Source organism: Oncorhynchus clarkii, chromosome 13 (assembly GCF_045791955.1).
Source record: "Oncorhynchus clarkii lewisi isolate Uvic-CL-2024 chromosome 13, UVic_Ocla_1.0, whole genome shotgun sequence".
Classification (NCBI taxonomy): Eukaryota; Metazoa; Chordata; class Actinopteri; order Salmoniformes; family Salmonidae; genus Oncorhynchus; species Oncorhynchus clarkii.
Genome location: NC_092159.1, coordinates 26,485,186 through 26,498,812, shown reverse-complemented (window position 1 = coordinate 26,498,812; position 13,627 = coordinate 26,485,186). Strand labels below are relative to the sequence as shown.

Below are 13,627 nucleotides of genomic sequence, written 5' to 3'. Positions count from 1 at the left end.
AAAATGGCATTGAATGAGGGAAGTAGCTAGCACTTTCATGGAGTCCTTATCAAGCAGCTTTGACTTTCTAGCCAAAAATGTAGTCTTGGCATTAACCTTCCCTAGCACTTTATTGGCCATGCTCACACCTCCAAAGCTTCCATCAACGATACATCCCAAGTAGCTAACAGAGGTTTTAGTAGTCAGCACCTCACCCCCTAATTCCACACTTTCAGACGATTTCAGAGGACCTACTCAATTTAGGTCTGGATCAAATAATAATTGCTTCAGTTTTCCCTAAGTGCAGAGATAGCTTATTATCTCCAAGCCATTTGCTAATGTTAGTAAGCTCTGTGCTAAGTACGCTCTCCAACATAGTTTTACTTTTGTGAGACACCAGTCATTCGCATAAAGAAAAAGACAGCAAGAACAAGCATCTTTCATATTGTTAATATACAATAAAAACAGCAGAGGCCCAAGCACGCTCCCCTGCGGAATGCCACAACTTGCATGAGACAGTGAACCATTAACCTCTACTACTTGCTCCCTTCCTGATAAATAGGACTTTACCCAGCCTAGAGGGATACTGCTTAACCCCAGTGCTTCTAGTTTGGAGATTAGGAGACAGTGGTTAACTGTATCAAAGGCATTCTGTAGGTCAAGCAGTACCATTCCACAGAAATATCCCTCATCAATCTCTTTCCTGATGAAGTCAGTCAAGTAAAGTAGACATGAATTAGTGGAGTATGTCTTTCTAAAACCCGACTGAAAATCATACATTAGACCCTGTTTGTTAACATATTCATACATTTGCTCATGTACAACTCTCTCCAGGAACGTTGATGTTACACAGAGGATAGATACAGGCCTATAATTCCCAGGGTCAGACTTTATCCCCTTCTTATACAGAGGTATAACTTTAGCTTGTTTCATGTCCCTGTGAAAGGTACAGTGTTCAAGAGAGAGATTAACGATATACGTAATACAAGGGCCAATTTGCTCAGCAGAATCTATAAGAAACCTTGCAGGAATATTATCCAGGCCTGTGGCTTTGGAGCATTTAAGCTCTGCCGGCATACTGACTATGTTGGCTGTTGCTACCTTTGCAAAAGAAAAAGAGTTTGGCTGAACCCCTAACTCTACATAATACTTCTGGACTTGGTTGCTTCCATACAAACCAGAACTGGTGGGCAGCAGGCTAACCAGCTTGCAGAAAAAAAAAAAAAATTGAGTTGAATTCATTGGCAACCTCTGCTTTTTCATATACCATCTTACCCCTGATGTTCAGTCCAATACTGTTTAATTTGTTTATGGTAGTACTACTATAGCCTAGATCCTTAAATGATTTCCAAAGCTTTTTAGGGTCATTTTGGTTCTCAATTATTTTCTCAGCAAAGTAACCCCTCTTAGCTTCATCCATCCTGCTCTGTGCTTCATTTCTGTGACATTTATATTGGACAAAATCATGCTGCTCTTGAGAGTTCTTAAATATTTTAAAGGCCTTATTACTTGCTTGGATAGATTCTAGAATCTCATGATTAAACCAAGGGCTAGATCTCTGCTTTACCCCGACCCGTTTAATGGGAGCCATCACATTCACCACATCAAGGAATCTACATTTAAAGACTTCCCAGGCACCGTCTACCCCTACGCTATCTAGCACAGGTGACCAGTCAATTTTACCCACTTCCTTCCTAAACTTTTCAACAGAGTATTTTTTGAGACCTCTGACTCTAATGTTTTTGTGACACTTAAATATATCTTTAAAAATCCTCCTTGTGCAAAATGTAATAACATGATCACTGATTCCATATACTATTACTCCAATCTGCAATATTTTAGATATATCAGACACCAATATTAAGTCAATCATACTTTGCACTGTTTCACATATCCTGGTGGGATCTTTTATCATTTGGGTCAGAGCAAGTGATCTACAAAAGTGCATAAATATATTGTGGGTTGGGCTATTCTTTTTGCAGACATCAGTATTGAAATCCCCGAACAAAATTATTTCCTTCAACAGGGAATTATTACAATTTGACAACACAATTTCAAGACCTTCATAGAATGCATTCTTCTTGGGCGGCCTATAACACAGCCCCAACAAAATCTTCTTGGTTTTGGGAAGGCAGATATCCAGCCAGGCAATCTCCAGATCAGCGCTTAAATCCGATCTGACGTTAAAAGCAGATTGAAAAGCAGGTCCATGGCCGATGCTTGGTGAATGAGGACTTCGTAGCTAGAACATAGAAATAACTAATAGAAAAATGAAGGCAATTGAAGTTGGGAGGAAAGGAGAGTTAAGTCACTGACACTGACATACTTTCACAGAAAATAAGAAGTTGGAATGGTTGAAAAATACAGAGAAATAAAAAAGGAACCAGCACACAGACAAAGACACAGGTGCAGCTGATAACCTATGACATAATAAAGACAGGTACAAACATGACGAAGCTGGGATGGAATGTCTCAAAAGTAGAATGGTGCAATCATAGACAGAATTACTAGAAGGGGCGCGCCCATTCCTAGAAAACGAGGCCATAATGGGTGAGCCATGTCACCTATGAGTGTACACACGAGGGTGTAGTCAAATTGCTGTGGTCTGATGGGCTATGCTCTTTTTAGTAATTATATTTCTATGGGTGCAACTTAAAACAGCAATGAGTAATGTCGACACAGTGAGAGGGTTAGGAATGCAGTACAGTGCACTTTTCTTATAGTGAATGTGGTTATAGTGATCGACCACTTACAATAGTGATCAAATTATCCTGCACCGGTCTGATCACTGTGAGGGGAGGCAGTGTATTGCAATCCCATTGAAATGTTAAAACACAAACATGTACGCACAGAGCCACACACAAGCAAAGACAAACATGGAGAAGGGGTACTAGATGGCAGAAAAGGTGCGCCAAAACGAAGCGATGGGAGGAAGAGAGTGTCTCTAACGTGCTTAACGTGTCTGTTAAATATCATTTTTGAATGACATAGTTCACCTCAACCTGAGAGAGGAGCTCTTATCGCCAGAACAAGGAGAAAGAATGAAAGATAGAACGCAATGGAGAGAAAGAAAGAGAAGGGAAGGCCTGATAGACTTACTCTTCACCCCCTTTTTGCCCTTGCGCTCCTTCCTGTACTGCTCCTTGAGTTGGGCTATGAGGCCCTGGTCCACGTCCCAGGCCTCAGGCATGGGGCACTGCTCTTCCTTCTCTACACCCGAGGGAAGGGGTTGGGGGGAAAGGGGGGGGGGGGGGACAGAAACCCGAGAAGCCGGTCAGTGTCCAGAACTTTCTTCTGAACCAGACCAAACGAAACTCAAATCCAAAGTGTAATGAAATTAAAAGGTGGTTCAAGTGAAGATGGATTCTTTAATCCTAATATCGCCTGTAAAATGTATTGCAGAGACACTTGCCTAAGATCCCCCCCCCCTCCCCCCCCCCTATCGGAGCAGTGGTTAGCAAGTTTGCCTACGGGCTGGGAGATCTTGGTTTGAGACCCGCAATGTACAGTATGTTGCATTATCGCCATTTGCTGCGGTATGTAAAAAAAAAAGTGTGTGATGGAAATTCTTCCTGATACACTTTTTTTCTCCCACCGAGAGCCCCAAGTTCATGTTTTCTACAGGCATTTGGGCCTCTCTTAAAGCAACTATAAGGAGTTTGATGATGTCAACACATTGGGGTCAGTCAGGAAGAGAACCGGTCAAATTCTCTTCTCATACGACAACAGACAGGGATGGAAAGGGAGAATTGAGTCATGCCTGAGGGTTACAGTTTTTGCACCACTCGACATGGAAACATAAAAACACAAACGTACAAAACACAAAAATTGCCATTAAACAAAGGGTTTAACAAAGAACAAAAAAATACAGCTGACATCAAATGTTTAATTTGATGGCTGGCAGCAATCCTGAAAATGTTTGCGTTAATGTATTCAAAAATATTAAATGTCAAAGAAAGCTGTGTCCTGCCAAATTAGGTGACAACAAAGCATATGGTGGAACAGCCGCCATGCCTCACTCAGTCTCTGCAAGGCTTTGTCCTTTGTGCCGCAACATCAATAGCAGCAAACAGCATACCAACGACATGCTAATGTTAAAATAATGCAAATAACATTCAATACCCCCCCAAAATGAAGTGTCATTCAATAACTCTGTCATGTTTTGAAGTGTTCTATATATCAAAAGCAATAACAATGTAGGTTTTATAGCGTAAGCTGGCTAAAGAACAAAAAAAATCCCCCAAATAATGAATTTCAACAACAAAAAAGTCTAATAATGTGCGGAGTTATCTGTATCTATACCTATAAGCATATTAATATTTCTAATTTCAGATGCAGGCATGATCATATAATATATGGTAAACAGAACGGATATTCTATTTTCCCTTCTATTTTCCCCATTGCAGCCCTCAGCGACAGATGTTTTCCTGTTCTATCCAAAATGGCACGCTATTCCCTATATAGTGCACTACTTTTGACCACTACTTTTGGTGCCACTACTTTTGGTGCCATTTGGGACACATCATTGGTCTGTAGCGGCAGTGTGGGATCAAGAGGAGGTGGTGAACACAGAGCTGCTGATGACAACTCTGTTTCATAACTGATCAGCTAGGCGCCTCGCTGCCTCTGGACCTTTAATACCATCCATCCATCCATCCATCCTTTGCTGTGTGTTCAGCTCATGGCTTCTTCAGTTATTGTTAACAAAGAAATGCGAACAACTCAGTTTCCCACGCAAGTTGACCTAATTATCCCAATAATACAAGATGTCTTTTTTTTTTTTTAATAGTCACCATTATTTATATGAACTACTATTGAATTAATGTATTTATAAAAATAACTGGATTGTCAATGCATCAGACAATTTGTCATTTGCTGTGTTCTAATGTCTACACTAGCATACTACTTAGTATTTACTTTGAACATAGGCTGTCTTCAACTGGATCCCTCTGGCTTCCTCTGTCACACAACCAGTGACGCCACAGCACCCTTCCTCTTTGGCTGAAAACTGACTGCTGCCTGACCTGTGACACGCTGACTCACTCATTGCGTGGGAATGCCCTTTGTCATAGAGTCGAGATAAACACATGGCGTTGCTAGGTGACGGGAGTGAAGGGGGTTCTCTGTTAGCTGAAGGGGATAATGGAGCTAGCTACAAGTAGTAGGCAGGTGGCCAGCTGTGTCTTTGTGTGAAGACTAGGTTCGAGAATACAGGGTCCTGTCTGAGTGGGCAACTGAGGAAAGGGTAGGTCCCCTCAGTGGAGACTGTTCTGTGGCCCTAGAGCTGGAAACCGAGTTACACTCAATGTTCCTGCTATGGCCCACTGGTCCTCCCTTTGGTCTACAGTCCTCTTTCTATGGCCCTCCTGTCCTTTTTATGCTTTAGTGTCCTGAGAATACATGACTGTCCCACACTTACTTGGCCACTGTCCTAATTATGATCCGCGGTCAAAACGTCCCCTTCACTGTTGACTAGGCCTACTAGTTGACCCACTTTGGTCCACATGTAAACTTTTACTATTCTAGTTTGAGTGTTCACCCACCAACAGACCAACCAACCAACGCCCCTCCCTCCCTCACCCCAGTCACCGCTGTCTTCGACACTCCGGACATCGGGCGATCCTTCCATCTCATCTGGGCTGGCCAGGAAGTCAAAGCCCTTCAGGGCCTCCTCTGTGTCCGGGTCGTCACTCATGTCCGAGGATGAGGAGGGGGAAGAAGACGTCTTCTTCCTCACCATCTGTGGAAGACAGAGGGTTGAAGAGACAGAGAGGGGGTCTGAGTGACTGAATGAATTGAGTGTTAAACTGTAAGTCTGAATGAGTAGGGTGGTCCAATCAAAAACGTGGTTAAATAAATAAATAAATAGGGAAAATTGCATTGCGTAAACTAGGCTGGATTCTGTGCAAGAATGAAGACTACCTGCTACCTGACAGGCTCACTTTCCCGCTGAACTTGTCATCTTTCTTCTTGAATCCACAGGACATAAAACAATATATAGGTAAGATGGATATCGATTTTGAGACATGACATGTAGTATTTTCATATTGTATTATACGCTTTTCATATTAATTCAAAATTCCTGTTATTTTTCAAAGATTTCTCACAAAAACAAACTTCTCTGAAATGTCATTAGAGCACTGAGCATTTTATTTTAAAAGCCTTTTACATTTAATTCAGCTCGTGTCATGCAAATGTAGCTTTTTGTGACCCACGGAAACAACTTTGGAGACAACGACCACAAAAGGTAAAATCCTCAAAAGTTAAGAGAAACCTGCATCACCACGTCAATACCGATTGGTGCTTATTATCGGATGCACTCGGTTACAAAATTGGACTTTTTAGATATAATGTTAATGATATGTTACAGAAAGACCCCACTGAACAATTCAGAACATGAATAATCATATTTGTCTTGCTAAAATGTCTTTTGTAACATAAAATGTAGTTACACAATTTCACTTATCACCACCCTAGAATGAAGTATGAGGAATTCGGTAACATGGCTTGTGACTGGTACTGGCTCTCCTTGAGTGTTATTGATGCCTGTCGCTAATTCAATCTGCTACTGTTGTTACTCTATTGTTGTAGCCATTGCGCCATGAAGAAGCCCAAGTCCGATCATGAATGTGTGTGTGTGTGTGTCCTTGCTTACAGTGGCCAAGTTCATAATGGTCTTGTCCCTCCCGTCGCTGTCTTCGTCGTCATCTTCGTCGCTAAACTCGGCGGCGGCGCTTTCTATGAACTTGAAGGCCTCAAGGACAGTGGCCGAGTCAGACATGTCAGGTTTACTGACGGACAGAAGAGAGAGAAAACGAGACAGATGTTAGTGACAACACAAAAACAATGCAGGGCTCCTACACATGCAGCCCTATACTGTTTGTCACTGGACTTCCTTGACGAATGCTAGTTATCCATTAGTGATAGCATTAGCAATGGCTACAACAATAGCATTAGCGATGGCAAAATGCAATAGCATTAGCAATAGCTAGAGCAATAGCATTAGCTACAACAATAGCATTAGCTACAACAGCAGCATTAGCAACAGCATTAATGATCGCAATAACAATAGGATTTAGCCTTAACCATAGCAAAATCTTTAGCGCCAACCACAACAACAGCATTTAGCACAGCAATAACCATAACAGCAGCAATAGCATATCATATATCATTAGCAGTTAGCGGTAGCTCACCTGATCATGCCGCTGTCCTTCTGAAAAGATGGCTCGGTGCCGTTGACCATGGGTTCCGGTTTCCTGACCGACGGCCTCTCTCCAGAGTCTCCAGCCAGGCCCAGCAGCGCCCTGACCCTCTGGGACTTTACATCCAAGATGGTGTCCGTGTAGCCCACCTCCTGAAGGTACCTGGAAAGTAAGGCCCGATTGAAAGTTACGGGAACGATCGCCTAATAATTTCAAGATTTTGTACGTAGAGTGAGAAGTGTCTTTAAATCCTATCCTAATCCCCCAATCCTAACCGTAACCATAAGGGGGGTGGGGGTCTAGGTGCAACTTCCATCTACTCCTGTTTTTTCATCATAACATTGCAGAAGCGACACGACTATATATTAGTCATATTTTTTAAGACAGCTTATGATATTTGGTGTCACGCTAAATCACTGTGTAAATTAGGTTTCAAAAGAGACGATTGGAGTCAAGGTTAAAATTACACTTGAAAGTTATTCTAAAACCATTGCCATTTATATTTAAGCAGAGTTCTTTGGAGTTAACTGTATTTGAGTTCCTGGTGTGTTAGTCTGACAGGATAGAGCAGGACGTTGACCATTTCAGGAGCAAGATTAGATACCAAAGACAAAGTCCTATCAAAGCTACAAATATTAAATATGGCCTACTCTATATAGGATACAGTTTCTGAAGAAAACAAACATGTTCCTTTATATACCATAGGGTCCAAAGAAAGCAATTGTGTGAAAAACTATTTCTCTCAGAGCGGAAAACATCAGTTTTCAGTCACTGCACAACAAGGGAATGAAACAACACAACAAACTATCTATACAGTATTGCATAACTGAACCAATTAAAACCAATCTTATGCTGATTTACAAACTACTTAACGAGATCGAATGCAAAATTTCGCTAAAGCCCTCCAAAACCCCCAACATACCTCACTCGGTAGGTAAAACCAAAATGATCCTATCCTTATTCCTTCAAGACGCGCTTAAGTTCAGATGCTGATGCTCCAAGGTCGGAGGTTTTGATAAAACAGCATCTTGTGCAAGCTTTAACAGACGAGGGAAGGGAGAAAAATATATATAGAAAAAAAAGTTCCTCTCCGTCTCTTGCTGTACCAGCCTCTCCAGTCGCAGGAGCCCTGAATGCCCAGACACAATCCTCCATTCATGGGCTAACACCATCTCAGAGTCTGTTCTTCGTTACACAGACACACACACACACCAGAGACAATACACACACACACACACACACACTTCCTCTCAATGAGATGCTGCATTCGCATTCCTTCATCCAAGGACGTCATCCAAGGATAATACAATTTAGTGCCCAGATGTATTGCTTGATCTATTTTGCCAACAAGTACATATTCTGCATAACATAAGGCCCTGTATGCTGTGGGTATTGGAGCTACGTGCAACATTAAAATGTTGAGTTCTTAACTTCAATGGGCAAAACTGCGCATAACATGCACAAATTAGCCAATAACTAGTATTTATATATAAAACAAGTTTAACTTCAATTGTTGATAAAAAAAAGTCAAGTATTTTAGAATTAGAAGTCAAGAATAGGGGTAACTATGAATGTTGGATTCTGATCAAGTATCTAGCTGCATTCCATGATTCTCTGCTCTGCTCTCTTCCCATCTCCCGCTTCTCTATCCCCCCCCCCCCCCTTCACTTTTCCTCTCTCTCTTTGTCAGGTCCGGTTCAGTGAGTTCATGGTTCTTCATGGTTCCCTTGAGTGGTTCAGTGCCTGCCTGTAGCTGCCGCTACACACAAGTAGACAGATACAACATACACACAAATATATATATACACACAAATATAAATAAATAAATAAAAATTAAAAAATATATATATATATATATATATATATATATATATATATATATATATATATATATATATATATATATACACACACACACACACACCACACAGACCCTCTCTCTTATCACATTTGAAGGCTTGGGTGCCATTTTGAAACACACTCTCACACACACACGTACTTTCTTTTAATCACATGCTGACTGGAGTAATATCGACAAGAAGAACCTTGTTCCATAGTGTAGGCTGGCGAGATGAAATTAGGGTTGGGGATATGTGGACAATCTACTGTGCTGTGTGTGTGTGTGTGTAACTATACTCTGACATGCGAAATCAATGACCACTCTCTGGAATCGAGATGTGGCCATGCCATGTGTGCTGCTGTCGGAGTACTCTAGGAGTTGTGTGGATCATGAGAATGCATAGCAGAGAGAGCGAGAGAAAGATTGTGTGTGTGTGTGTGTATTCACTCTGTGTTGGGAGTTGCAATGTTAACCCTAGTCTGTACTTCCATAGATTGTACTGTGTGTGGGTGGCTGGGCACTGGAGGAGACACACACACTTTTCTCATTGCGCCATCACAGTATTCTCTGTCTATTCCTTTTTCTCTATAGGTCTCATACCTACGCAAGCATGCGCACGCATGCACGCACGCACACTCTCTCAGTATCCCCTACCGCTCATTCTATGTCCTGACAACTTTTGACACCCAGAGGGCACCAAAGTACAAACCTTTTAAGAACTTTCACACCCCTTTGCACTCACATGCTAGGAGTAACACAGTGCGTGTGTGTGTCTCAAAATGTGTATATCGCTCTCTCTGTGTGCGTGTCTCAGTCTGTCTTAGTGTATGTATGTGTCTCAGAATGTGTGTGTGAGCATGTGTCTAAGTGTGTGCGTATTTTACTCTGTGTGTACGTTGCTCTATATATGTCTCAGTGTGTGTGTGTGTGTGTGTGTGTGTGTGTGTGTGTGTCTAACAATCCACATGTCCCACCAGTCTCAGGGGGATTACTCCACTACTCTATTCATACTGAGGCTCTTAATCTCCATTAAGAAGATTTTCCTCCCTTTGATGGCTTTTTGTCTTAAGACAGACACTTGCAGCTGATGGTGGTGCCCTATGGCTACAGCCACACACACACGGTCAAAAAAAACACGAGCACACAGACAGTCCGGTGACGTACAGTCACCAACTCCAAGAGGCCTTCCCTAACGAGTCAGTGGTTGTTGTAACAACCCAGATGCAGGATAATATTGGTTGTCCACATCGCCACACATCTTCCAGACAGAAATTGGGTGATGGGATAGTTTCTCACAGCTGCACAGAGATAAAAACACACTGCTAAATAGATTGTAAAGGATTGCATTTAAAAAAGGCCCAATGCAACCATTTCTATATCAATATCAAATTGTTGCTGGGTAACAATTAAACTGAACAAAAATATAAATGCAACATGCAGCAACGCAACCACTATTTTCCTCATGCAGCGCAACACATCTCCTTCGCATAGAGTTGATTGTGGCCTGTGGAATCTTGTCCCACCCCTCTTCAATGGCTATGCGAAGTTGCTGGATATTGGCAGGATCAGGAACACGCTGTCATACACCTCAATCCAGAGCATACCAAACATGCTCAAACAGGTGACATGTCTGGTGAATATGCAGACCATGGAAGAACTGGGACATTTTCAGCGTCCAGAAATAGTGTACAGATGCTCGCAACATAGGGCCATGCATTATCATGCACATAAAGTGATGGCGGCAGATGAATTGCACGACAATGGGCCTCAGGATCTCGTCGCGGGTATTTCTGTGCATTCAAATTGGCAACGATAAAACGCAATTGTGTTTGTTGTTATGCCTGCCCACACCATAACCCACAGCCACCATGGGGCACTCTGTTCACAACGTTGACATTATACACGTGGTCTGCAGTTGTAAGGCCGGTTGGACGTACTGCCATATTCTTTAAAACAACGTTCCATTATCTGTCAACAGCTCTGGTGGACAGTCCTGCAAATCAGCATGACAATTGCATGCACCCTCAAAACTTGAGACATCTGTGGCATTGTGTTGGGTGACAAAACTGCACATTTTAAAGTGGCCTTTTTTATTGTCTCCAACGCAAGATGCATGTGTGTAATGATCATGCCGTTTAAATAAGCTTATTGATATGCCACTCCTGTCAGGTGGATGGATTATCTTGGCAAATTTGTTCACAATTTTTTTTGCAAAATACACCTTTTCTGTGTATGTAAAATGTAGGGATCTTTTATTTCAGCTCATGAAAAATGGGACCAACACTTGACATGTTGCGTTTATATTTTTGTTCAGTGTAAGTTCCTGTAGTAGACTGCAGTAGAATTTTGCTAGGACTGTCTGGGAAGGGTCTGAGTGGGGAGGGGAAAATTGATAAAAACTGTGTTTTTGGCAGAGAGGTTTGGAACGCTCTTTGTTATTGGTCTATTAACCAATATTCCACATGGTGATGTCACCGTGGAAAGCCGAAACTCCCACCCTTGCAAACCTTCTGATCAGAAGGTCACCAGGTCTTAAAGCACTTAAAAGTGTACAGCCATAGGGCACCATTAAAACAAAAAAATGTGTGTGTGTTGTACTCACTGTCTGAGTAGCTGCCGTCCCTGTTTCCAACCCAGCTGACTACTGTTGGGGGGGCTCGGGACCTCGTTTTCATTCCCTTCATCTGATGGAGAGAGAGGGGAGACAAGAATGAGACTTGAATGACAAGAATGAGAAATTCCAATTGAAACAGGTCAGGACACATGGTGCAATCCAGGTTAGATTGTCAGAATGCATACAGTACTCTGAATGAAACATGTCAGTATTGTAAATGTTACTTGTTTCAGGAAACTAGGTGTACGTCACACGTCACTACTTCACAGGAGGCGTTTGAACATCATTTTTTATTAGTATTTTATTTTTTAATCTAAATGAGTTTTTTTGGGCAGAAATGTCTTCTGGAACATGAACTTTCATGTGCTTTAATAACGAACTTGTATTCCATCTGTAAATACGAATAAAATTGTTAAATTACGAGCCCAGTTGGTTTTGCCACAGAAAATGACAGGAACCTTTCCGCAAGACATGTTTGGCTGAGATGATTATTCTTATTCTACCTTTATTTCAACAAGGAACACAGACTGAGACCAAGGTCGCTTTTACAGCTGGGCCCTGCGTAAACATGTTTACACATACAGTTTAGGTACAATGATTAAGAAACTAAACATGACAAACAAAACGATCAAAGATAACACAAAAAAATACAACAGCAGAATACATTTACACATAGGGGAATAACCTAACAGCACAAAAACTTGCATTTTCAAAAACCATTACCAGCAATACACAAATAAGATAATGCATAATGCTTGGGCTGGACATGCCGAGTTTGGATTGGTCTGCCATGTAGCATGCTTCTGTCTATAACATGAACTGCTCAGTATGTGTTGATAGTCATTTCTACAGCGCTATTTTTGAAAGATATAACGTTAGCCATCGAGAACTACAAAAGTTTTGTAACTTTTCTCAACAACATTGATGCCCTGAATTTAGCAGGCGCTATCGACAGATCAGTTGGAAAAAGTGATGGGCTACTTTCTGCACACGCCACGGTCAATGTGAACCGGAGTGAGCTGACAACGCTGGCCAAACAAAATATAGCTACAAACAAAACGGAGTTAAATGGTTTCAGTCTGCCGTGAAGCGTTCATCCATGTATTCGGGTAAGAGTCTAACTTTATTTTCAGATATTATATGTTTCTAATTGTCAGAAAGTCATTTTCATTGCAAGTTATAGCTTACTGTTCACTAGCTAGCGAACATTAGCTTGCTGGCTCGCTATCTAACGTTAAGTGCATGATCTGTGTAGTAATATTATTCAAATCAGAAATCCATTTGCGTCGCTAGTTATAGCCTAATGTTAGCTAGCTAACATTGAACCTAGTCGATTAGCTCTTTAGCTACCAGCAGATTCATTCTACAGCTATGACAGTGTTTACATTGGTAGTAGTATGAGTTGGGATTACGCCGGTTCATTGTTTAGCTAGCTACCTACATGTCTAAACAAAAGACTCCACTTCAACAGATGATTACAGGACCCATCAAATTAGCCAGGTGTGTCTGGGAGATGATTACAGCCATCTGTTGTATTTCATTAACCTGTGTACATGTCTAGACAACAGTGACCCATCCCCTTAGCTAGATGTGACTGCGAGGTGGTTATAGCATTTCCTCCACATAATCCATGAATTTCGACAAGTATGTCAGGTAAACGTCATCTAATAATTATCAAATATTTATATCTGGACACTTTAATGTTTTTGATATTGCGGCTATGCAAGTAACAATTTTTACTGTACCATTGACATGAATCCTGTGCATCTGACAAATACATTTACGGTAATATGAAGAACAACATAACCTGCAACAAAGTCAGATTATGTTATAGACAAGGACTAGATAAAGTGTATTTTTACCTTATTGTAGGCTACTACTTTTAGTCTTGAAATCGTTGGTTGTTTACTAATTTAAATCACTCTGTTTAGCACATGGCCTCACATGTGAATCCTTAAAGCGATGTGTGGGGCTAAGGCTTAAGAGGTTGTG

General features: G+C 41.4%; 1 protein-coding gene across 4 annotated transcripts in view; it reads right to left on the bottom strand.

Annotated features, from left to right (window-relative positions):
• The window catches only part of LOC139424724 (striatin-like), a 94,865-nt gene that overhangs the window by 16,727 nt on the left and 64,511 nt on the right, over positions 1–13,627 (bottom strand). The window contains exons 4-8 of one of the 4 annotated variants that reach the window (XM_071176823.1): positions 11,624–11,705; positions 7,173–7,343; positions 6,635–6,770; positions 5,560–5,719; positions 3,079–3,189 (exon numbers count right to left, since the gene is read on the bottom strand). In XM_071176823.1, coding sequence (XP_071032924.1) covers positions 3,079–3,189; positions 5,560–5,719; positions 6,635–6,770; positions 7,173–7,343; positions 11,624–11,705 — 660 coding nt within the window. The remainder of the gene's footprint in view (positions 1–3,078; positions 3,190–5,559; positions 5,720–6,634; positions 6,771–7,172; positions 7,344–11,623; positions 11,706–13,627) is intronic. The other 3 variants (XM_071176824.1, XM_071176825.1, XM_071176827.1) reach the window with 3 other exon arrangements.